This window comes from Lepisosteus platostomus, chromosome 7, assembly GCF_059453375.1.
Source record: "Lepisosteus platostomus isolate fLepPlt1 chromosome 7, fLepPlt1.hap1, whole genome shotgun sequence".
NCBI classification, from domain to species: Eukaryota; Metazoa; Chordata; class Actinopteri; order Semionotiformes; family Lepisosteidae; genus Lepisosteus; species Lepisosteus platostomus.
Genome location: NC_142617.1, coordinates 52,883,062 through 52,907,708, shown reverse-complemented (window position 1 = coordinate 52,907,708; position 24,647 = coordinate 52,883,062). Strand labels below are relative to the sequence as shown.

General features: G+C 40.6%; 3 protein-coding genes across 5 annotated transcripts; 1 reads left to right on the top strand and 2 right to left on the bottom strand.

Annotated features, from left to right (window-relative positions):
• Nucleotides 1-25: 25 nt before the first annotated feature.
• Nucleotides 26-8,661, bottom strand: tubgcp4 (tubulin gamma complex component 4). Its single transcript, XM_088641224.1, has 18 exons — nt 8,450-8,661; nt 7,410-7,538; nt 6,239-6,361; nt 5,883-5,936; nt 5,506-5,562; nt 4,880-4,959; nt 4,340-4,541; nt 3,315-3,480; nt 3,004-3,128; nt 2,770-2,820; nt 2,545-2,650; nt 2,341-2,448; nt 2,070-2,214; nt 1,633-1,810; nt 1,359-1,493; nt 1,144-1,260; nt 762-901; nt 26-520 (listed from the first exon to the last, which is right to left on the bottom strand). Exons 1-18 carry the CDS (start codon nt 8,525-8,527, stop codon nt 508-510), a joined length of 2,007 nt encoding a protein of 668 aa, XP_088497350.1. The 5' UTR covers nt 8,528-8,661; the 3' UTR covers nt 26-507.
• Nucleotides 8,662-8,750: 89 nt separating this feature from the next.
• On the top strand, nt 8,751-15,235 carry cdkn2aip (CDKN2A interacting protein). Of its 3 annotated transcripts, XM_088641226.1 has the most exons (5): nt 8,751-8,799; nt 8,906-8,938; nt 9,728-9,977; nt 10,269-10,390; nt 11,896-15,235. In XM_088641226.1, exons 3-5 carry the CDS (start codon nt 9,730-9,732, stop codon nt 12,534-12,536), a joined length of 1,011 nt encoding a protein of 336 aa, XP_088497352.1. In that variant the 5' UTR covers nt 8,751-8,799; nt 8,906-8,938; nt 9,728-9,729; the 3' UTR covers nt 12,537-15,235. The 3 variants fall into 3 exon arrangements, with proteins under 3 accessions (XP_088497352.1, XP_088497353.1, XP_088497351.1); XM_088641227.1 differs by lacking the exon at nt 8,906-8,938 and having other exon boundaries at nt 8,780-8,799; XM_088641225.1 differs by lacking the exon at nt 8,751-8,799 and having other exon boundaries at nt 8,806-8,938.
• A 5,556-nt stretch (nt 15,236-20,791) lies between these two features.
• On the bottom strand, nt 20,792-22,249 carry cart3 (cocaine- and amphetamine-regulated transcript 3). Its single transcript, XM_088641228.1, has 3 exons — nt 22,015-22,249; nt 21,587-21,670; nt 20,792-21,135 (listed from the first exon to the last, which is right to left on the bottom strand). Exons 1-3 carry the CDS (start codon nt 22,159-22,161, stop codon nt 21,028-21,030), a joined length of 339 nt encoding a protein of 112 aa, XP_088497354.1. The 5' UTR covers nt 22,162-22,249; the 3' UTR covers nt 20,792-21,027.
• Between the last annotated feature and the right edge of the window lie 2,398 nt (nt 22,250-24,647).

The following is a 24,647-nucleotide window of genomic DNA, read 5'->3' as shown; positions in this document are numbered from 1 at the left end:
TTTCTCGAGAAATCAGAAAAAAAGGTTTCAAAAGCCTTAAAAGGGTTCTTTATTTCAGCTAGAAACCCATTACTACCACTTAACCAATGAGACAATTTTTTAAATTGAACATCTTTACAATAACAGGCTTATTTACAATTACATACATTATAGAAAGTGCTACTTAGAGGTTTCCGGATTGCTTCCTTAATCCTTTTTGACTTGCACAAGAACCGTGAATCTGTCTTCAGATTTTGGCCCAAACAATGTGGGAGGTCTTCCAGGGGCAAGTCTTTCCAAGTACGCACTGCTCTCTGTTCCTAAGTCTGTCACACACAATGCAACAGGACGATACGAGAGATCCAGAATAAATCAAGTGTAATACTCAAGTCATGGTGTTTTTGCTGTGCCTTTTAACTTGCTGGGAAGATGACTCTGGTATCTCATGACGTTCACCAAACTGATTTCCTTCTCCATGCTTTATTAAATTCAGTGCTGCCAAGAGAAAGCTTTGGACTCGGGATCATCTCATAATCCAAAACTAAAAAGAAATGAAAAAATATAACATTTATTTTACATTTCATGGAAACGTCAAATGCAATACAACCATCACAATCAATCAGGCTTTCCAATGGAGCTGAACATAGCTGGAACACAAAACTCGCCATTTCCGCAATGTAATCCTTAATGTAGTACTCTTTAAGTCTAGGCCCAGTGATCATTTATGACTTCACAATCTGGACCAGCTCCAGATTCGTTTTCTCCTATTTTGGCAGTCCTACCTTCCTAGTGTGCCCCCGGACTGGGTGTAGTACTTGTTATAGTCAAGCCGCAGGAGCAGCTGAGCCAGGTCCGAGTTGATCTGGTGATTGCGAACACTGGACAGGATCTTAAAGAGCAGGAATGACTGGCGGCTGAAGCCCTGAGGGAGAAAAGCGAAGCACAGAGGTCAGTGGATAATGAAAGGAATAAGTGAATAAAACTCTGACTCATTTTGGTTCTCGTATTACATGATTTTTGTAATGACAACACTATATGGACATTCATTGAACTTAAATTATTTGCATATTTATTTCATCTGTAGCTTGCACACTGTTTAATCCATTTATTCAGAAAGTGATTCAACAGCTACACTCCACAGCTGTGCAGAACGAAATGTCCAACCTTGACTTGGATGTCCAGCTGAGCGGTGCCTCTGTCATCTAGTGGACCCGGGTTCTGACTGACAAGGGTGCAGAAATTATGACAAAGCTCCAGGATCTCATTCAAGCAGTGAAACACCTGCACGTAAGATTGGGAATGAGATAAACCTTGGAGATGTAAAAATCAAAAGGCCATAAAACAACCCATGAGACTGTGTCTTGCTGGGTGCTACTTACTGGCTTAAGGAGAATGAAGGACTGTGCCAGCAGGTTGCTGAGAAAATGATCGTGGGCCAGCCGAATGCTCTCAAAGTCTCGGGTGGCATTAATCTGCTGCAGGAGCTGGGAGAACTGCGACTCCAGTACATCCACCTGTATTGCAAAAGAAATTGCATCACTGTAACGCAGGTTAGTTTGTGAGACTTTAGAAACACTGTCCAGGAGAAGAAATGCTTTACTCCAGGGGCTCTAATAATAACATGTCATTGCAAGTATGTGGGTGGAGATATACCTGGAGGTAGTACTGTAAATTGTCGACCAGAAAAGCCATGTGGTTGCGCAGTCTCCACTTGACAGCGTCCGTCCGATTAGATTTCAGATGCTTGCGCTGCATTTGCAGAGCCCAGCAATGCTGCAGCTCGGACTGCACTCTGCGAACGCTGAGCAGGTAGCGGAACACCACGTTGTACCTGGAAGGGATATCAGGACACCTGCTTGGCTTGGAGGGATGGAAAGCATGTCACAAAAAGGACAACGGATAAAAGCTCTGAAATCTGACAGAAAAAGAAAAGGGTCATATCTGAAGACATACTGTCTGGAGATGTACTTCTCTGACAAGGAGAAAAGGTGCAGCAGGGATGTTGTCTGAGGGAATTCTCAGAAGCAAGCAAGGGCAAACGGAGGAAGATGGATATAAAGACGGTAATTTCCCTTGACAGAAACACTCACTTCTCCAGTACGGCAGGTGTGAAAAGGATGTGCAGAGGCCACTGCACTTTGTAGGTCAACCCCAGAGCTGCCCAGCCAGTGGGTGGGACCTCACGGGGGGAGGAATCCTGAGGGGGGGTGGCTCCCTCCCGACTCCCAGCAGACTCTGAAGCAGAGAGACCTCTATTACTGACGACGCTTTGTAGCCCCTTTAGGTTCAAACATGATTATTGTAACACAGTTCAGCAGTTATGAACTGTTAAATAACACCTCAGGTTCCTCAATTCTGTACCTTTTGAGTCTTTGCCCTGGTAGTCAATTGTGAAATGCAGAAGAGGCAGCAGGTTATCATCATCCAAAAGAACCTTGTGAGCAGCCTGCTGGAATGCCACATTTACATCTAAAAAGGAACAAAGAAAAAGAGAAAGAGCAAAAATGAACGGAATATACAGAACCATATTTCATTAAATCGGATCCCAAAGTCCCAATCTTTTACCATGCTCTGTGACAGCTGTGGGCGGAGTCTTCAACATGTGCTGTGCATGATCGATGAACACCTGGAACAGCTCTCCACGTCCCAGCAGGTAGAAATCTTTAATGATCTACAAGGAAAACGTACAGGATATCACTCCAGGGTTAACCCGATGGGCAGCACACGACATAGTGAAATCTAAATACACCACAATTGCTTGTATGCAAAGCTGTGCTTTTGTCATCTCACCTTGAGCTGCCCTAGAAGGTCAGACTCCTCCACCATCAGTGTCCAGAGGTGCTGCAGACAGAACACCAAGACAGGTGATGAACCATCTCACACTTTGGGAGGTAATTTACAATTCCAATGAAAAGAATCTGTCCTTTGAAGCAAATGTATTGATAACAGTAATGCAATGTGATATTCAAAGTTAAACTTTGCAATTTTCAGCAATAACAATGAAGTGCATCTGCAAATAAATACCTCAGCCACCGTACTGCGGATGCTGTCAATGAGGTTTTCAAAGTCCACCAGGCTGAAAAGCGGCTGCTGTTTGAGATGATGGAGCTCTGCGGCAAAAAGATCCTCCTGGTGCTTCAGGATAGAGCCTGTTGGGAAAGACAGAGAAACAATGGTTCCAAGGCTGGCCTCTGCATTATGTGAAAAGTATTAGTAATCTGCGGGGATTGCCAAAGAGACTACAATCTTTCAAGGGCAAGGCTTAAAGTGTTAATACAGGCTAGACAAGGAGGAGTAACCATATGTTCAAAATGGCTCTGGCAGGGCTCTCTCACCGGATCGGGATGGGTGTTGATTTTGGTTCTCAAACATCTGGACAGACTCCCCCACAAAGAGGATCTTCTCTGCCACACGGACAGGGATGTAGGAGGGCAGCATCTCAACACGCAGGGAGAACTGCTGGAGGGATGGAGCCAGCATGTTCTCCTCCTCAATCAGCCGCTGCAGAGACCAGAAAGGAAGGCAGTAGTGCTGTGGTGTGGGGTGTGCCCACAAGAGGTCCATCATTCCCCAAACCACAGAGTGCATTTTAAACCACAGTAAAAAAAAAAATGTAAAAAGAAACGTATAAAACCTCAAATTTACATCACAAAATAGATTCAATTTCCAGGTATGCGCAGTGCCATATTCTGCGATTCAGACCGGGGCAACAAAACTTCCAGTGAGGAAGTTTGTAAAGAAGCAGGCTTGTGAATACATCTCTTTTAATCCAACAGAAATTATGCTCTCAACTTTGAGATCGTTTTGCTTACTTGTTACTACTTACTTGTTAACTCTACTTGCAGATCACGTTGGAACATTTCTGCAGTGAAATGTCTGCTGCACAACCTGTACTTATCTGCTCATACATCGCATTACATTCGTCATTACAGTAACCAGTGAGCAGGAAGGGCCACATCACGGCACAATTCTCACAAACTCTCGCCCATGGCCAGGTTGGGGTTTATGACAAAATGGCAAGTTACAGTACATTCACAAAGTTCAGGACTGTTCGCTTAATTTGAAATTTGTAATTTTTTTCTACACTGTCAATGAATTTATTTTGCTACTGAGCTTTAATAATCAGTCTGCGAAATTCCCCTTTAAAGCAATCTCACTCAAGGAGTCCAAGTATTCTGAAGCATTCACCTTGTGTCTCTCACTTCCCTCACTGCTTGAATCCTTCTATAGTCACAGAATGATAACCTCCTTTCTTTTCCTCTTTCCTCATACCCAATTTGCAAATCAAGGGGATTCTTCTATATATCCCCGACTCTGCGTCCTGTCCGCCTTAAGGCCCACACCTGTTGGCTCCACTCACCAAGTCCTGAAGCTCTCGTAGCTGCTTCCCGCTCAGCCCCCCAATCCCCAGGTCTTCCTCCTCCTCCTCCTGGGCAGGCGTCGCCCCCCCCGCGCTGGGGCCCTGCTTCACAAAGAACTCCTCGCTCTGGTCCAGCAGCAACCCATGCAGCATCCAGGCTGCCAGCTGTTTGTACATGACCCCGTGGCAGACTGCTAGGATCCTGCGTGACAGACCCAGACTGAGAACGCCCTTCTTCTGAACACCAGCACGCAAGGTGGAAAGCAAGTACACAGCCAACAGGTCAAACTGTAACACAGCTAGATAAAGCAGTGCAGAACACTGAATGCTTCAAAGGGAGCCACCAACGCAGGACATACAGTATGGCTGGTTTAAAGGTCATCGATATGACCTAAACTTTTCCCAGCAACCAGTGTTAGGAAAAATACTCCCTGTACAGCTGAACTGTGATCTTCAGAGAAAAGGCTTGAAGAGCCACAGCACAAAAACATTTAAAACAGAGATATCAGTCTTGAGCCAAGAGGGGGAGACACCACTCACTTCTCCAAGGCCGTGCGGACAGGGGGGAGCCCTCCACAGCTGTGCTTGTATACCGTCTCCAGGATCTGACAGCCATGGATCTGCTCAGCAGAGAAGACATAGCCAAACTGTACCATATACTGTTTAGCCCATATGGCCTTTCAGACTCAGAAAAAATGTACAGGAGTGCACAGAATCAGCACCACTGGTCAATTTCTTTTTTGCATTGCTGACCCAAGGTGTTTTATGGATGAACAGAAGATGACTGTACTCCCTTTAAGGTTATATAATATTAACACATACCATTCTAATGCAAAATAACATCAGAATTGTTTAACCGGCATATCTATTCATCTGATACACCATCAATATGCACCAGTGAGTTCGCCAGTACTGATTAACGATGCAAGTCTTAGAACTAGCACTAAAACAACACAATTTATCAATATTTTTACTTAGAAATGCAACATTCAGCATGACCTCTTCACCTACTGGAAATGTATTAATCCTTATATACTTCATCCTGTGGAGACAAACTGCACAGCCTTTGACAGAGCATTAATATTTATTCCATTTCTCTTCCTGCAGACCTGTCTATTGCTTTCGAGTCAGAGCTCATGCACAGCCAGGTGCAGTGCAAAACGTACCTTCTGGGACTTAATGGACTCCACCACTACCATAACAGATGGGAAAAGCAGCTGAAACTAGAGAGCAGAAACACAGAAACAATGAATGAAAACAGCTGTTTCCACATGTCTGAGCTCAGCCCTGATCACACCCACAGTATAAGTGATTGTGCTTAAATTTTTACATTCAGAATGATTTCTGGTGCTTCTTTCACACTACATTGACTATACCTGGTGAATTTGAAAAAGTGAAGAAAAAATTGGTATCATTAATTTTATGTGGAATCAGAACACTGACGATACATTATAAAGTACTACTTTGTGTAATAAAAACTATTGTAGTTACTGAATAAATAATAAAACCCTTGCGCTCTTCAAGTCTGAGTGCTCTGAATTACCTGGTCCAGCCTGTAGTTGACATGGGAGATAGTGAGATGGGGATCCCCCAGGAACTGAAAAAAAACAAAACCATTTTAACGTGAATGAAAAATCAGAAGTACACCAGTATACTTAATATAAATTCTGTATTTATCAATGTAATGCTTTTTTTGTCTTATGAATCAGGAGAATATCAGTTTTTAGATTTAGCACAGAAAGTGCCAGGTAGGAGGGAGTCAAGTTATTATAAGTAGTCAGGAAGGGAAGCTTTGGACTCGACTGTACAGAGGCAGAAAGAAGAATACTCCGTGTGGTATAGTGTGAACTGGTAACTATCAAAGTTCAGAGAAAGGATCGGCTCAGCCGCCCCTCCTACCTCTTGCTCTAGGTCCAGCAAGGCCTGGCGGTAGGGCTGTAACATGGAGTCCAGCCCGGTGCAGAATGCTCGCAGGTAGATTCCATGGAGTCCAGACTGGTTTGGCTGGGAAGCATGGTGCTCCTGTGTGCGCAGTGAACAGTCAGGGTTCCAGTAAACATGCAAGATCTACAATGTTCCCCTCACACCTTCATGAGCTTGCTTTCAGACCAGACTAAGATTCCACAAAAACATTTAATATTGTCATATTATCGTTCACTAGACGAGCGACGGAAATTTCCTAATAACGAAAAATGCCTAAAAAGTGGGAGGAAAAGGCTAATTAGATACACAACGCAACCTGACAAAGAGTTGTTAAAACACTATTCTTATCCCGCTAATAATTATTTTGAGCATTACTTATCCTGGCAAAAGGAGGAAGGTCTATGAAAATGTATTTTACCTGCGGTCCCAACCTGATGTATAAAATAATGGGGTTAAGCATTATCAATTTTACTTGAAGTGAAAGAAAGGATAATTACATTGCTTTGATATAATGCATATAGGTTTTTGAGCAGCAAAGATACAGGTGCAGCAAAGTGTTTTATACACAGTTGTGGGAATTGTAGTTCTTCCTTGTTACAATTGCATCCTGGGACATTGAACACTACAAAAGCAGGGGAAACAGGTAACCTGTAGGTTGCTTTCAGGCTAAATTACAATGCTTAATAAATGATAAATCAGCCTCTCTAAAGTCACTGGAATTACAGTAAGTAGCTGGTAAATAGCAGTAGAGGGTCTGAATTAGTTTTCATAATTTATTACATAACATAGGTTAATTTAAAATATTCAGCCTTCCACAGAAAACATTTTGTTTTGAAGTACAATATCTGAATTCACGTAAACAAAATGCCTGCACTCTAAAAACAAACCCAAATCTTTTCTGCACCTTTGACTTCAAGCAGCATAAGTTACAGCTCCTTTTAATAGCTAATATTTTTCATATTTATTTTAATATTGCAACCCAGAAAATTGTTTTTCCTTTTTTGTTTGCTGTTTTGTTTGCTACGTGTTCTTTAGGAGTGAAATCTCACTAGACATTCTCAGTCTCAAAGACACCTAAAGTTTAACCAAAGTCCTCAGCCCCCGGCACGCATCTCCGGCCCCTGTCTCTGTGGTGGCAGTGCCTCACCTGCTGGTGCACGTGGCCCGTGTGCTGCTCAATGAACTCAGTGAAACGGATGTAGTCAGAGCCCAGTTTGCACACTCTGTTCAGGACACTGCTCTCACTGGGATGGAGGAAGGGCAGGTCCTGGGACACCTGAGGTAACAACAAAAAGGTCTCAGAGTAATACAATACACAATAATAGATGATATGGGTAAGGTGGGTGCAAGTAAATGTGTGCTATAAAGTAACGGCAAAATCAAAAACAGACTCCAGAGTGGTTTTTCTCAGCACAGCAGTTCTAATGCCTTGTCCGTGGTAAACCAGAGCTGCTTTTTTAATCGATAACTTCTGCTGGACCTAATGGTTTCTTGGTATACAGGTAACACTGGAAAGCGATGGTCTTGTGTGAATCAGTTCGTTATTTTCTACCCACTGTTGAGTGCAAGTGGCTAATCTAATTGATATGACCAGCACCGCCATGATTATAATAGATGGATTAAGGGTGAATTTCAGGGAGAAATACAGGGGGTAATCCCCTACTCTTTTGAACAATGCCATAAGATCTTTAGTGACTAAGCAATCAGGACCTCAGTTTTACATCTCCTCTTGAGCACCGACTCTCTGCAGCACAGTCATAGATCATTGGGCCACTGGGACACATTTATTTTTGCCTGTCGTTGAATGGGACAATGCTCTTTTAAACCGAACAGAGATAGAGTGTACGTAATGAATTACAATGGCAAATAAATGCAGTTAATAATGTCGAAAAAAACATTCTATAACAAGAGGGCAATGATAATGTTTTCTAAAATTGGATCTAGTGTTAAAGCAATGAATGCAAACCACATTTTAATGATAGGTATGTCTCTGTAAAAATACACTGGATCACTACAAATTACATTCTGTATTGCCAAATAGAAAGACTCACAGCCTACAGATACTTTTTACATGTTTCAGTCTTAGCGTTTTAAAACATAAATTAAAATAACAGCTGGAAATATATTCATTATATCTATCTTCGGCATTAGTAAAAGCAATAGAAAAATCATTTTTCTCAATCCCACCTGTAAACCGGTTCGTTTATTCCACGTAAATATGGTACCAGGGTACCCACTTAGAGCAAGCAGCAGTTCATGGATCATTGCAAGTTTTATTTCCAAAAAGAAATTTAAGATATAAGGCGGAATATTGTGTCAAGACTTCAACACAGTACTGTATTTTCTTTCACGCAGCCGCCAAACATACCGCCGCAATTCGATGACGTTTACCGACAACACGCCAGTGCAGTATGGGAAGTATAGTTTTTTGCGCGGCCCAGTTAAAACTGGTAGGCCTAGATGAAGCGTGACTTGTGTGGTTGTGGGAGTTGTAGTTGCGTCTTGGGACATGTAGTACTACTGGCAGAGGGAAACGGGTAAGTTGCTGGATGTTCTCGTAGTAAATACGATGTTAGGTTATTTTTCTTGTAATTTGCCTGTGGTTTTTTTTGTCGACATCTGAACACACTTTCTCTCTTCCAGATCTAACGTAGAGCTCAGAACAAGCCTTTGTTGGTAAGGGGTGTGAGCAACTTGAGTCTTGCTACTAGAATTAAGTAGGCCCTGCATTTTCTAAAATTCTCTCCTGTGTTTGTTTACCTTTGTTCATAACAGTTTAAGCTTTTTAAAATCAGTGTATTTTGTCAGTTTTAACTTAAAGCCTACGTAATCGGTGTAGGGAACTTAGTTTTCTTCTTGTTTTAACCATTAATTTCCTACATTCCGGTAAACGAGGTCTGCTAGGAATGTATTTATCTTTATTGAGATAGTCTGTGTTAAACCACTTAACTAAAACATATAAACAAAATCTTAAGTACATTATGAGCTTTTCCAACATTCTCTTCAAAAAAGTAGCCATTAAAGGTGGTTTTTATGTATTCAATAGTTTAACGTATGATGACAACAAAATGATTAGATTCAGACGAGCTCTGTTTTAATATGTCTTAACAGAACATAGATCTAATTGTACCGAGATTGCAACTATTTAATCAACGATCAAAACAGAACGAAAAGCTGGGCACTTACTATACTGTTCTCAGATGAATTCACATTGATAATAATATATTTTCATTTGGTTCTGTAGGCCCGATACAACGTTCGAATGTAAAAACGTATTTCAGCACAGTTTGTAATTGGGATACGCCACACACGTCTTAAAATGGGCTTAACCGGTTTTTGACGGCTCAGATTTAATTTAACACTCGTCTTAAACCACGCAGAGTGGCCGAGAGGTGGTGGTTTCTCGCACGGAAAGGTCATTGGAGTGATGCACGGTTTTTAAAAGTGAGTTGTCTGGGGTTGCAGAGATGGCGGAGGGGAGGAGTGGAGACGACATCGTGTCGGAGTTTCTCCGTCAGAACGCTCACTTGAAGCAGTGGGTGGAGAGCCTGCGGGGGCACTGCGAGACGGACAAACAGTGGCGTGCCAGGCGAGAGTTCATCCTCCGGAACATGGAGGTTTTCACCGGCATCACTCCAGGAGTTCCCAGCCGCAGCTTGGACCAGCTGCTGTCTCTCTCCATGGTCTGGGCGAACCACGTCTTTCTGGGCTGTCGGTGAGTCACAAAGAAGCACTGGGTGGGGGTTTAATCCAAACGTGTGACATAAACCCATCCAGCTCCACACTTTTTTGTAATCTTGCTGAATTAACATGGTCTGAAAGCTGCAAAGAATGAATAGTAGTGATCTCTTAGAAGCTCTCAAAGACTATTTTAGAAGGCAAGATAGATTCTTAAAGCAGAGAGCTTGCAGTCTACTGCAAAATTGAAACTGTTGCTTTCCAGTGGTGTACTCTGTGCATTCTTCAGACCTAGGCTGGAGAGAAAGGGCTTCTTGTCTGCTTGCAGGTATCCCCAACCTGTCATGGACAAGATAACAGAGATGGCAGAAGGGGTGGTCGTGCATGAGGCTCCGGTTCGCAAGACAAGAGATGAGCTAATGGGCAAAGGAAAGAGAACAGCCTCCACAGGTGAAGTATGGGCAGTGTGTAAAACTGTGATGTATTACAGCCCTGTTCACTTCACATTGGACTTGGCTCAAAAGTGGTTGCGCTATGGTGTGTAATGATTAGATCCAGTACCTTTGGAGAGTACTTTTCACTTTGGAAACAGAATGCAGTTTGACACGGGTGTAACACAAAAAAGAACTGAGTGCTATTTTGTGGAATTCTTCATGTGACAGCCAGGAAAAGTGAGCATTTTAGGTAAAAGCTTCACTGCCAATCACTATGAATGTGCAGATCAGGACGATGTAATTTAGGAGTGCATTTCAAAGGAATTGGCTATGTACATATAACATTAGTTTTGTTCCATGGAAGATTGAGCTTTGTAAAAAGCATTTTATCCCTATTGGAGATGGTATACTTTACCATGTTCTTCTACAGATTACCCTCTCAGCTATTTTGACTCCTTTAGAATGAGTCCTTTCTCAAGGATCTGCCACTCCGGTGTAAATGGTCATATAGCTGAAAATACACAGTTTTTGCCTTTAGATCTATGTAACAGGACACAGTGCACTGATCATGTTACTGGAACAACATAATCTTCCTTCAAATCTAGACAGTGTACTATTCTGTGGCAGAAGTCCCAGTCTTTTGGCAGAGTAGAGTTCATCTCTGAATTGTTTATGTAGTAGGATCACTTACCTTGCAGACTTAAGTCTAAATGTTAGAAAGGTTCACAAACTTAAGCGTTTGCATTTTGCATCTCCACAAGGGACCAGTTTACATGTTTGTCAGCATTTTTGTCTGTGATACACATAGGACATTGGGTGTGCACAAGATTTTAATAGAAGGTCTGTAAATAGAATTGTGTTTTTACTAAAAATAAAATATTTAGCATGATACCTTGGAAAAGAAAGCAGGGGACTGACATTGGATACTCTCTGCAATGTTGCTGCCAATGGCAGATGTGCTTGTTGTATTTTATTTTGTGAGGGTCATAATTCACAAATCATGTTTTCTTTTTATATGAAATTAATAACTTATATATACACTACAAAGTAACTTTTCAAACGTGCCTGAAATATTTTTGCCTTTTTCTGTAAATTGATGCTGTAGAAAATCCTACATCCATCAGTATAGCAAGTTTCTCTTTTTCCCTGTCATTATCTCACTCACAGTTACAGCCTTTCATAGTCAGAAGATGAAATCTGCCCCTTCTATCCTCTGGTGTAACAGTAGTTGATGAAAGCTCAAAGGGAAAGAATATATCAAAAAGCTTTAAACTTTTTAAGTTTGCCTCAGAAAAAAGATCAGCTATCATTTTGAAATAACCTGTCACTGCAGGTGAGATATGGGAAGTAGTACTTTGCTAAAGATTCTTTTCGTGCATGTGTTGTTGCCATTTAAGATGGTAGGAATTCCCCCCCCCCCCCCAGCTCTACATAGTTAAATGTTTCATTAGCAATAAAATGAGAGGCACAAGAAAGAATAATAAACCTTACTGGAATTTTGGGGGATTTTCTGTTTGGCAGAAGGGGAGTGTGATGTTTCTCAGAAGAAGCTGAAGGCTGGAAGTGGCAGGGAAGAAAGCAGAAGTGGAGTCCGGGGTCCAGGATGTCAGGGGAGTAACGTGCAGACCCATCCAGGAAACAGGGCCAACTCACAAGCAGCGATGCGGCCCCCCAAGCTAGGACCTCCTCCACACGCCCCCAGTGCCCACCAGCCCTTCTTCAACCGTCTCTACAAGGCAGTGGCGTGGAAATTGGTGTCAGCCGGGGGATTTGGGCCCAACCTGGACCACTTTGAGATCCTGCGGGCCTGTGTGGAGTCTTCTAAGGCCAGCCTGACCTGTGCGTTTGTGCCCTTGAAAGACATCCCAGACCTGCCAAGTAGCCGCATCCAGAAGGAGGGGCAGGTGTGTGAGCTGCGCTGCCAGACTGTGTACTTAGGCACGGGCTACGGACGTGGGGAGGACAGTGCCAGAGCCATGGCAGCCAAGGAGGCCCTGAAGATCTTCCAGGGCCGCAAGGTCACAGTGAAGATCTGCCGGCGGAAGTACCAGGGTGGGGATGTGGAAGACTTGGTCCTACAAGACGATCAGCTGAGGAGTTCTGGTTTCCCACCAGCACTCAGCTATCCCTTCCAGCCAGAACAGCAAGCTGCAGCCCTTTAATAAGACAAGCAATCGACTCAAGAACACTTTAAATTAAAATTGTCATAGTTTTCTTTTTTTTTTTAGGCTTTTCCTATGGTGCTTCTACATCCTTCTGGGTAGATGTTGCCTTTTATTGTAGAAAGCCCTGCAGGCACAAAAAATACCATTGGCTTTAGATAAGAGTGACAGCACAACCAAAAGATGGCATTACAGAGTTATAATACAAATTTGGTGCTGAGGCAAGGCAATGCTTAAAATTAAATTTGGCGCAAAAAATATTAAGTTTGGTTGATGTAAATATTTTAAACATTGGATCTATATCAAGGCTGAATAGCCTTCATACAGGTTCATGCGGTTCTGTTTGAACCATCAGGTTTGTTGGTGATGAAACTATGAAAACTGTACCATGTTCCACAGGTTCAAGTGAGTACTTCTTCTGTTATCGGGGATCAGTGCTGAACAGCTTGTTGGAAAGTTCTTAATATAGTTTATACTTCTGTTCAAAACACAATTTCTGTTAAATATCGAAAATCCTATACATTTGATTTATTAAAAGATATTTTAGACAAAAATGATTTGCATGAAGTGAAGCTTAAAGCACTTCAGAATGAAGCAAGAAATGCATCTGAAGATATTATTGAGTGAAAGTAAGAATGAAAAGTAAGTAATTGAGACTGAGTTATGTAAAAGAAGGTTTGATTTTCATGCACAGGAGAAAAAAATACAATTTGTTAAATTTCTGATTAATATGGTAAAGTCTTCACTGCTTCAAAAATGATCAGTACCAGGAAACGTTTTATAATTATATTCAGCTGTTAAGAAGACATGATTTTTAAAGTGTCCAAACAGAGCTTTCAGAGATGTTCACCAAATGTGTAGAATCTAGCTGTAGTTCTGATCACTGTATAAAATGATCTGTTCCAAATTTAAGTCCGTTTTTGATGTTATTTTAATAAAAACAGTTTAAGAGTTTAATACTGTAATTACAAATCTCCAGCTGGAAATATGTGGGCTGAATTAGGTTTTTACAAAAAAACAAAGTCAAAACATCTAGCCAGTTCAGACAGAGGTATGTAGGCACACTGCAGGGAGTGTTTGGTGATGAGGAAATCTAAGCTGTTTCCTTTCATGGCATACAAGACTATTGCTTAAAGGAAACATGGTCAGTTGTCTCACTATTTGTCTTGGACTGATTTGGGATTTTGTTTGCTGGATTTTGTTCCCCCAAGTACAGATGTTTTGCAATTGTTTTTTAAGGGTTTTATTCTCCAAATAATTTTATCTTTTATCATATGTACATTGACTACTAATGGAAAGTTCTTTATGATATTTTTGGGTCTACTCTGAAACATGTTATGGGTTTCTAAGGGCTTAGCTTAGAAGTTTGTCTGTTGACAAGAATGTGGCGGTGTGCGATAGAAGAAGCTGGCAGCCTCTGCTGAAAACTTCCTTTGTAAATTTTCAAATAGTGAGAGACTTCTGTGTTCTGTTGTCTAAACATGCCCTAAATAGTTAATTTTTAATTGCAAGCTGGATCATAATGCTTGATTCTCTAATTTATCTTACATTGCTAAAAAATATTTGTTTATACAGTTGACTAAACACTTAGCTATTAACAGATATTTGGGGCAATAATTAGTGGTACATAATACCTACATACAGTACAGTACATGCACTGCAGTGTTATTGAAAATGAGTCTGTAATTGCACAATATACCCACAGGAATGTGAACCATTCATTAAGAAATAAGTAGTGCAGACAAAGACAATTACAAATGACATTAAGCAATGTATGGGGTGAAGTCTTACAACTGTAGGATTGTGTAGGATGACAGTCTTTGTAGCTGTTGAGTTACTAACAGGATCAATCTCAGATGTTGTATTAACAATTGTGCCAGATGTTAAAGAGGTTGCTTACTTCTTCTAAGACAGTAAAATTACTCCTCTACAGCTTTCAGATATATATTTTAATGGCCAGATTACTTTTTTTACTGTAAATTCGTAAGTGATCATGTTCATTTCTGTTTAAATATACTTCTTAACAGAAAAATGTATGTGTTTTTTGCAAGGTTTGTCAAGCCATTAATGGCAATATAAAGAAGTAATCTTTATAGAATTATCCCACACCTCCCTTAAAGGCCCAAGCATTATAGTCGTATGTTGTTCTTGAGGATCATAGTCAGTCTAAAACCTGCACTACGCTATATGTAATCAGGTAGAATATCACATTAAATGCAGTTTGAATTTATATGAACAACTTGGACTTTAAACAATGTACCTTTAGCAGGTAAATCTAATGTTTTGCTTCAAATCTGGAGTCAAGGTAAAGCAACATCAAAACACAGGTACTTTTTCTCATTATGAAGCAGCATTCTTATTCAGCTAAAATATCCTGTTAAGTGCAGTTTGACTTTTTCTATCCTGCTTGAACTATGTAATAATCTCTAGCAGTTGTGCGTACCCCAAATCTGGAGTCAGGTTTACTCAGTCCTTGAACTGATTTCAAATTCCTTCATGGTAACGCTTGTAATTCTGCCTTCAGCCTCTGGAGGGCAGAAAAACCTCAGAAACTGGTGTAAACTGAGTTTCAACTGCAGCGCACGGGAAATGTTTGCAATCAAATAGAACCACAGTATACCGAAATATTTCAGGTTCACATGTTTAAAGTCTGTGTGGTGGTGGTGTTGGTCAATAGACATTAAAAATGTTTTTTTCAACTAGTCTGCTCAGGAGTTGTGGTTAGGTTCTGGATTTGTAGTTTGAAGGTTGTACATTCAAGTCCTATGTGGGAACATTACTGTGGTATTCATGAGTGAGAGACTTTGGATTGCTTTTGTAAAATGTCAAGCTGTGTAAATGGACAAATGAACGAAGGAGTGTCAACCAAATACTTCTAATGAGCTGAAATAGACAATTGTCTACAAAAACATGGTTTGGTAGGGAATGTAAGCATTTTGATAGGCTACCTAAATCAAATTAGTGGAATATTGTGATTTTATAACCATACATATAATACCAGGACCTTCACATTTGCAGATCCCGGAGAAACATGGACATAAAAGTAAATCACAGTAAGAGTTCAGGGTAAGATCTATTGCTTAACAAGATGCAGTAAAACAGCTCATGCTTGTAGTTCAAAGACTTTCAAATGATTTGGAAAGTTTATATGAAGGTAAGAAAAAATCAATCCAAGGGTTCCTCCCATACCCCCTTCCTTCTTCCTTCCTGCTCCACTCGCTGCTTCCGAGAAGAGCCCTGGGAACGCTGCATGCTCCTCAATCTGTCAATCAGCAAAGGGAGTCACCAGCTGTCTGATCCAGTTAGCATGACCCATCCTGGAACTGTGACAGAGGGGGGCATGCTTGGTTTGTGCATGGGGCTGGGAGTGAAGCTCAGAACATCCCCTTCTACTTACTCTGGGCATCAGATTGTTGTTCTTCTTCTGTAAAGTAGAGCCAAGTAATAGGCAAACACGAGACATTCAAAATCCAACATTAAATTTAAAAGGGGCAAAACATTGTGCATTGAAAGAGACATCTAATTTGTCTAAGTTATTTATTTATAATTTTGCTGCTGGTTGTTTCTCTCATGCTGGGAGGAGGGGGGGTTATTGGTTTTTAGCAAGTCAAATTTGACATAATGCTGAAAATCAGTTTATCATGCTTCGTGAGAGATTGTGTTTCAGGGACTGGAAACGGTCTGCTTGCATATGCATTTAATAAGGCCTAAGTGACCTTTATTTGTCAAACATCATCATCATCATCCAGGATTATTACTTCAGTCGCAGAAATGTCAGCTCCTTTGCTCGTGGCAATTTCTCTCAAAAGTGGCAAATCTTCCTTTAAACACCAAGTCGCCCCATTTTTACAGAGTCATTTACCCTTGACCTGAAAGCGAAACATAGAACAGGCACGTATTTTCTGCTTTTCCCTTTTCTGATTGTATAATCCAAGCCATAGTGGCGCACACTGAAATGTGAAAAACATGAAGGCCTGTATGTAAATGGACGCAGATGTAATTTTGCAAAGCCATTTCCCCTTGACATTGCTTTTCGGCGGATACAAAAATATCCATTAGTGTTACGAAAAACTTAAACTGTTAATTTAAAGGCTCTTTGGTTATAATAATATCTTTCCTGTTACATAAATTGATGCTCTGCTGTATTTGGAGAAATGGCACTAATGGTATGTAAATTTTGCCCTACAGTATGTGTGTGCTAAAGCAGGAACTCTTTCCTGTTCCAGGGGCTTTTAACTGGTGCACTATTGCACTTCTAGACCTACAGTACGAGCGCTGCAATACAGATTCAGACGCTATACACTTCATTCAATGGGAATAATTTTAGAACAGCAAAAAATAGACTTGGAAGTCATTTGTGGCTTCATTTGTTACGTTTACTTTTCTTATTCTTAAATATCACAGCTGTAGCACATCATCTCTGCTACACACCTTTGCCAAGCACTGCCTAAGATTTGGTTTGATAAAGGACTGCGCCTTAAACAGAAATAGATGCTTCATTCCAGTCCCTTGGCACGTTTTGGTCATTCACAGTACACATTACACAATGCGTACATGGCATGTCTTGAGTAAAGAAGCCCAGTGTGATAGCTTCTAATATACTGTTTGTTTTTAATCATTTCCTTAATTTAGAGAATATTTACATGCGGTCACCCGGCTATTACTGCCAACACAAGTGGAGGCCTCTAGGGATATATTAATTATTAATAAAAGCAAGTTGAGCTAATACAGACTGAAAGCAGACAGACAGTCGAAGAGACACCAGTGCTTTCTTCAGCAGCTGGCCTGGAGCCCAGTGATGGAAATAGTATTCCCCTTTAGCTGACCTGCTAGAAAGAGCAGTTCTTTTTGATTCTTTGGCTGTTTGTCGCACCAGATACTTGCAGCCTTCGGCCTTATTGCTCGTGGAAAGACGGGGAGCTGTCAGTAAATGGCAGGAGGAAATAGCTGGGTCAGATAGCTAGGGAAATGATATAGAATGGTTTTGGTGGGGATCTCAGGGAGATGCAGTGAAATCGCCCCAGAAAGACAGTTGATGAAATACTCAATTGATGAAAGTTCAAGAGTTATGTTTTGAAGGAGGCAGAGAAGAGAATGAGATGGGAAAAGGACACAAGAGACAAAGACGTATACTAACATGTAAATTAGAACAAGTGAACAAAAAACCATGATGGCAAAAGACAGATAGGCACAAATGTGATAAAAGATCTTAATCAGCGCTCTCCTTCTGATTTTACATTTACAGCATATGTTGCAAGGAGGAATCCACAGCCGACGCAGGATGTAATTGTGCTGTTTCATTTATGCGCGGCCAAATCACGATCAAGAGCCTCAGCGTCTCTACTGATCACGACACCTTGCTGTAGATGTCTGCAACCCAGAACGCTGAGCTTTTTTCGATCTCAAATGAGATTGAATACTTGAATCCTTTTCCATTTTCTGTGAAAAGACCATTGTTAGTATTCGTGCTGAAAAACAAGAAGGGATGACATAGGAGAGAAGATAGTAAACTGAGCCCCACCTGCAAAATTCCAGTTATTTTACAAATGAGGTATCTGGGTTAAAGACATTTTGTCACTTGATTAAAACAGAATTTTAAGATACATTTACAAGAGTAAAAGCCATTTACATCATTATCTACGTTGGACGTTACATGGTAAATAATTAAAATGAATGGTCATTCTTTTCTAGCGATTATTATCCAGTGGTTTTGCAGCCTGACGGCACTAATCTTAGACTACCTCGTGTCATTTCAGGTAAACAAGTCTTGGAGAATAACTTATGGTCTGTAAAACCAGGCCTATTTATGTTTTGTGTTGTATGCATAATTAATCTCCTGGCCTAAAAGGATTAGGATCAATAAGCCAAGTTCTTATAAATACATTGAAAGGGGAGAGATAAATATTTATTATTAAGACAAACAAAATCCAATTAAGGCTTGGGGATGGATCAAAAGAATTAGCCCATCTGCTCAATTTAAACGTGTCCATTCCCATGTAATCTAATTCTCTGCTGCATTGGTCTTGTGGTGAATATGATTCACTGAAGGCCTCCAGATCGATTCTTTTGTTTACTTCAGTTTCTTCAACCCCACGCTACCTGTCTGGTTATTTCCCATGGTGCTGCTTGAAAGGTGACAGGCTAAACCCAGCAGCGTGTGGGACATGCAGAGGCTTCCTTTTGAGCAACGACAAGCGACCTTCCATTTCCTGGAGGAGAAGGTAGTCTCTTCCTTCACAGTAAACACGGTTATGTACACTATATGAGCATCGCGGGTGTACTGATGCCCTCAGTGGGTCTGACAGCAACCAGCAGAGGAACGCAGTGATCTAACACCAATTACACAGACAGGCTTTCTTCCAGAGAAAAGAACTCTGAGCTGCCATGAGAGAATGAGGACAAAGAAGTCGGCAAACAACATATTTGTAAGAAAATGTAGTGTGCGACATTAAAAAGGCAGCAATAGAATGTTGGAACCAAATGATGCAGTTTTAAGTGCCTCAATGTAGAGGATTTGAGAAACGTAAGTGATCAGCAAGAGCAATGAAACAGAGATTTGGTTAGATCGGTTATCGCTTCTGTATCCCCTAACAGTTCACGTCATTTTCAATCTTTAGTTTATTTAAACATACCATTTTGAATGATATATTTGGCCATAATGGAAACGTAACTATGGACCAACTTACCTCATGTGTTTTCCCCATCAAACCAGTTCATTTCTAATCAGTGCAAACAAGGAGATGGATGGAGTGATATGGGGAACTGGTTCACAGTCTCTGTTCTCGGGCATCACCGTGTCTGCTGGTGTTCATTTCAGTGAGCTCTAAATCGCCTGTGTTAATTGATATCTTTAATAGATCATCTTGTTCATTTAGACTTAAAGGTAACTTGTTAATGCAGTGTATGCACTGACTGTATGGGTACTTTTTCCTTACAACTTCAGCTCTCGGAACTCTAAGCACTGTGTGCCTTTTAAGTCACCCTTAATTCTGACTAAACATATTTGATTGTGATTAATTTATGACCCCTGGGGGAATGACAGTGTATCAGACACTCTCACTACACCTATTTGTTTTTTTCAGCATCATTGAATTGTCATACATTCAAATCATCATTACAAATACTGCACCACTCACTCATTGTAGATACCTAGGATATTGTCCTTCTCTTTGCATTGTTGTTCCATTATTATGTTAGGTAAATGCATTTTGATTGCTTTTAAGAAAATAACCACAAAGTCTTTGCAACCAGGCTTTAATAAGCCCTTATCTCTATTATGTGCCTTTTGGGAATTACAAAACGAAACTCATCCCAATAGCGTTTATTTAGGCTTTCCAATATGTACAAAAATGGCATATCTTTTTTTAGGTTCATATGCTTTATTACATAAATGTTTTAATAGCTGCAGCTATCACTTCAGTATGATATGCAGCAAGAATAATTGAGTTGGCCTGCACTATTAAAATATTCCTGTTTAGCTCTATTACTCTGTTATTTCCTAGACTCAGAGGTTAAGTATAATCGTCCCTTTCCTGCAATTGTTGTGAGATATATTTTCGGAGTGAGCAATAATGTTAAAATTATTATGTTAACAATGTATTGGTAGGCTGGCTGTTATTGTATGTTAAATTAAAGCCATGCTAATTACTTCCAAAGAACTTTGTGGTGGTTGCTTTGTCACTTTGTTCTGACGCATAAAAAGGCCATTGTTGTGTTTAAAAAAGCTCCCTGACGCACAGTCTGGGGGATTTAAAATGTAACACTTTTATGGTAATATATGATTATTTGCCTAAATTATGTGCGGTCTTTTATAATGTTTATTCAGACAGATTTGCACATAAATGCCTGCTTATAGCTCAGTGAATCACTCTGCAAGCTTTTAGTTGTCGCAGTTTCCTACTATATACTCTCCAGTTGCCCAGTAACTGAGAGATTATCACTGTACTGTAAGTAAAAATAAACGTTCTGTAGTTCTTGCCCGTTATTTAATATGAATATGAATTTTGATATGAATAAATGAACAGGAATGGGCGCCTCTTTCCCTACCTTTAAGAGCGTTGAGTCAGAACCCCTGTTATTACTTGTGAATTTTATCGTACTGTACAGTTGCTCCCCCTTTGTACATAAGGTCTTCGCTAATGGGGCAATTGACTAAGGAGTTGTTCTAAACACACTTTGCTCTTTGCAAATTGCAATAAAAAAACAGCAGTATTGCATTTGAAATAAACAGTGAATTCAGTGACCACACAGACTGCTTTACAAAACAAGATATAACATCTTTTAATATGCGTGTAGTTGTTTTAAGTCACATAAACATACAATAAACAATAAAATATGTCCAGGAACGTTTAGGAGCTCCAAAGGTTCTAACAGTCTTTCAAAACCTCACCCACCGTCCACTTGATAACGTTTCCTTTTGTATCCTAAAAATATATATATTACATTTTGATATTTTTAATTGAGTTTGTTTTTGTCTTCGTTCAGGTCGTTTTCACAAGCACTTCAGCAAGAAAAAGTTGCAAAACGCCCCGCGCGGGCAGTCGCACATCTTGCCGATGCGAGCGCCTTTCCTCACCGCGCACTGCTCTCCCACATCGCACTGAGGAAGAGAGAAGGGAGTGAACCGAGCACGACCTCCACCGGAGACCACCACACAAAAGCGCTTCCCCTCTGCTCGAACAAACACTAAATGGCGCGATTTAGAAACCCCTCTTGTCTAATCTACCTGTCGGTATGTTCATTATTTATACCTGAAGTACAGTATTGATAGCATGCATCATGTACTCTAAATAACCTAAATGATCTAAAAAGGTTTGAATATTCTAAACAACATCAAACGACACAGTTATAATGATCAAAATCGTACAGATCTATAAAGACAAAACATGCTAATTTTTACTCCATTTATTGTTTCTAGCTGAATAAAATCTCTAATACTCCTAATATCGATCTTCTGTACGGCTCTTCGGTTTACAGAAGCCTGTGTTTGACTTCTCTACATTTCTTATAGTCTTCAAAAGTTTTCATTCTAGTTTTCAGGTTATAGTTACCGTTGGAACTTGCCCAAATTTCTTTTCCCAGGTTGGAATCCTCTTACTCTGTAGCTTTTCCAGTACTTCCTGCAGAGCTCCAAGCTGTTGGGATGACATATTTTGTGAGTCACAATAGCTTACACGAGGGTTTTATTTTTGATTAGCTTTGGCGTTACCTCTCTCATGGATGAGTTTTGAATTTGTTTTTTTTAGGTCATCGAATAGTTTACGATTCCCGATTGAAAGCCCAAAATAAAGTGAATGCACGATCGTCACTTTGTAAAATTCCGCTTTTTGTATGTTTTTCAAACCAAAGAGCTGAAGTGCGGCTTTGTTTTCATCCAAAATGTACGTAAGTGTTGTGTGATCGACACTTAATCATATATATGTACTATCTGATAATACGTTATAGGTGAAAAAAAAAACTTTTAAGAAACCAAACTTACAAGCTGCTTTTCGTTGGTCAGGTTTGGGTCTTTCGGATAGAAGTCCGTCAAGGCTCTTTCTTCCAAATCGTTAGTTTCAGCACCGCAGACGACGGACAGCAACACAGCGCATACCACGACTCTCATCCATAACCTGGAGCTCTCCATGGTCCTGCACACCAACTGCAAGGCAAACACTACGGAAGTGCGTGCGGTTCTGCTCTGCCTACCAGAGATGCTCTTTAAGGACCCTGCGCCTCCCTGCCACCTTTTATCTGTTCCACATGGCTCGCGATCGCGTGGCTATGCCTGCCCCTCCCCGCCCATTGATGCCTCTTTAAGTGCGTAAGAAAAGCTGCGTGGGTGACTCATTGCGTTAAAGTTAACGGAGATAACTTTATCCTTTTTTAACATAAAATAATGAAATAATTCGTTTATCATCCCGCTAGCAATTCTCTTTGTTCTCGTTTATGGCAACAGACTTATCCTGTGACACGTAAATAACTCTGTTATGCTAAAGTAACCAAAACTGCCGTAACTGTTCCAAATAAATACAATAAATAAATCAATACATTTTCAGTCCAGGTTAAGTTTATATTATTTAAGTTTAATTAATGATTGCCCAAAACACAAAAGCTAACAATGCCTTACGAGCTAGTTATGGAAATGTCAGGATCCTTTAACTTTATTTGACATTAATGCAACTTAAAATAACGCGCGCACGTGCAAAAGCACATCTTTACAATTTGCTCGACATTCGCAGCACTCATCTGACACTAAAGCAGTATTTTAAGTGTATTGTGCAAACTGAACCTAAGTGATCCCAGACTGCAAGTCGGCATAGAATATAATGCGTTTACGCAACGTAAGAAAATAGGTATTGTTTTTACGCAGTAGTGCACTATTTTTACGCACCCTACATGGGTGACCTAAAATACACTTTTGCTTTATGTAATCGTTTACCCACAGCCACATTGTTAAATTGCGCTTATCAAACAGCCAGGCGCATTGGAAAGGGTAGCGTCTTGCAGTTATCTAATTTTGTATTTAAGAATTGCGAGGCGAGCAACTCCTTGCCTGCTTCCGAAGTAATTTGGTCATCACACAAGCCATAGCATACAGTATATAATAATTAATTGGATTATATGATTTGCTAATTCATGGTTTTAATATTCAAAGCCACAAGAGGAAAACATGGTGATTTTTCTAGAACGCTGTGTCTCTCAGACCACGTCAGTACTACAGTACATGTTGCTTATAATGATGTATAACGCGTTTTCCATTCACTGGCTCCATTGTTAAGCCTAGTTGTTTCGTTTTGTTGTTTAGGCAGCAGCCATATCACCCTGCAACTCACAACTGGCAACCCACTGAAGCTAAGCAGGTGTGAGCCTGGTCAGTACCTGGATGGGAGACCTCCTGGGAAAAACTAAGGTTGCTGTTGGAAGTGGTGTTAGTGGGGCCAGCAGGGGGCGCTCACCCTGCGGTCCATGTGGGTCCTAATGCCCCAGTATAGTGAGGGGGACACTATACTGTAAACAGGCGCCGTCCTTCGGATGAGACGTAAAACCGAGGTCCTGACTCATTAAAAAATCCCAGGGCGTTTCTCGAAAAGAGTAGGGGTGTTACCCTGGCGTGGCCCTTACCAATCATGGCCTCCTAATAATCCCCCTCTATGAATTGGCTACATTACTCTGCTCTCCTCCCTTCTGGCTGCCGTCGCATCATCCAGGTGGATGCTGCACATTGGTGGTGGAGGGGAGTCCCCATTACCTGTAAAGCGCTTTTAGTGGAGTGTCCAGAACAGCGCTGTATAAGTGTAAGCAATAATAATAATAATTTTGTGCCGTGTATTTAAGTTTGCGTCGTTTTTATCAACAATAATAATGAGGCTGGTAATAGCACTAGGGAATATTTCTAGCGGTTACTTCTCAGATGACGTAAAAAACGTTCTAATTCAGAGGATCACGCTTCTGCTATCGCTGAAACAAACTTATAGGAAAATTACAGCAGGATGTATCGAATCGCATGACCCATGGATCATTCAAGTTTGATGCTTTCGTTGAAAATTGGTTTGTCTTTCTACCAGCCTGCTTCGCAAAGAAATCACCATGGATCAGTTTGTCTGGTGATCCAAAAATTTTAAGAGCCTTCTCTTGAAATTCTAATGTGCTTTGTTGACAAAACAGCACTATATTCAACTTCATTTGAGCTCTAATCCTCTCATGAGTTAAAGGAGCCTCTAAGGTAAACAGTACAGTACCTACAGGTCACTTTTCAAAGGAGATTTTAATCCTCAACTCTCACTGCAAGTAATTGTATGATGTAGGCTTCGTTCTTCATTCCGTGCGTTTGCAAGGTAGAAAATCTAATAGGAACATGATTGTAGCCACGGGGGAAAGGCGCACAAACTCCACCCCTTTATTTCAGCAGACTGCGGGTCAGTTGAAAACGCAACATCTAACAGGTTGGAAGATACGTACGCAGAATACTGAACAGTCCTTTTAAAAGTAATTCCTGCAAGACTTTGCGTCATCTTGATTGGATTCTGTCTTTGAAAAACAAATGGAATGAGTTACGCCTCCTTTTAATACGAAATTCATAAAATAATCAAGAAAATCATATGTTTCCTTGAAATGCTAAATACTCCTGTG

Excerpts from the sequence above, each read along its gene's own strand:
- cart3 (XM_088641228.1), bottom strand. The coding sequence starts at position 22,161 with ATGGAGAGCTCCAGGTTATGGATGAGAGTCGTGGTATGCGCTGTGTTG. Across the intron at positions 21,671-22,014 it reads TGACCAACGAAAAGCAGCTT|CTTGGAGCTCTGCAGGAAGT; the intron begins GTAAGTTTGGTT and ends TCATCCCAACAG. Across the intron at positions 21,136-21,586 it reads AATTTGGGCAAGTTCCAACG|TGCGATGTGGGAGAGCAGTG; the intron begins GTAACTATAACC and ends TCTCTTCCTCAG.
- tubgcp4 (XM_088641224.1), bottom strand. The coding sequence starts at position 8,527 with ATGATCCATGAACTGCTGCTTGCTCTAAGTGGGTACCCTGGTACCATA. Across the intron at positions 5,937-6,238 it reads TGCTGGACCTAGAGCAAGAG|TTCCTGGGGGATCCCCATCT; the intron begins GTAGGAGGGGCG and ends GTTTTTTTTCAG. Across the intron at positions 2,651-2,769 it reads ACCTTCTAGGGCAGCTCAAG|ATCATTAAAGATTTCTACCT; the intron begins GTGAGATGACAA and ends TTTTCCTTGTAG.
- cdkn2aip (XM_088641226.1), top strand. The coding sequence starts at position 9,730 with ATGGCGGAGGGGAGGAGTGGAGACGACATCGTGTCGGAGTTTCTCCGT. Across the intron at positions 9,978-10,268 it reads CACGTCTTTCTGGGCTGTCG|GTATCCCCAACCTGTCATGG; the intron begins GTGAGTCACAAA and ends GTCTGCTTGCAG. Across the intron at positions 10,391-11,895 it reads AAAGAGAACAGCCTCCACAG|AAGGGGAGTGTGATGTTTCT; the intron begins GTGAAGTATGGG and ends TCTGTTTGGCAG.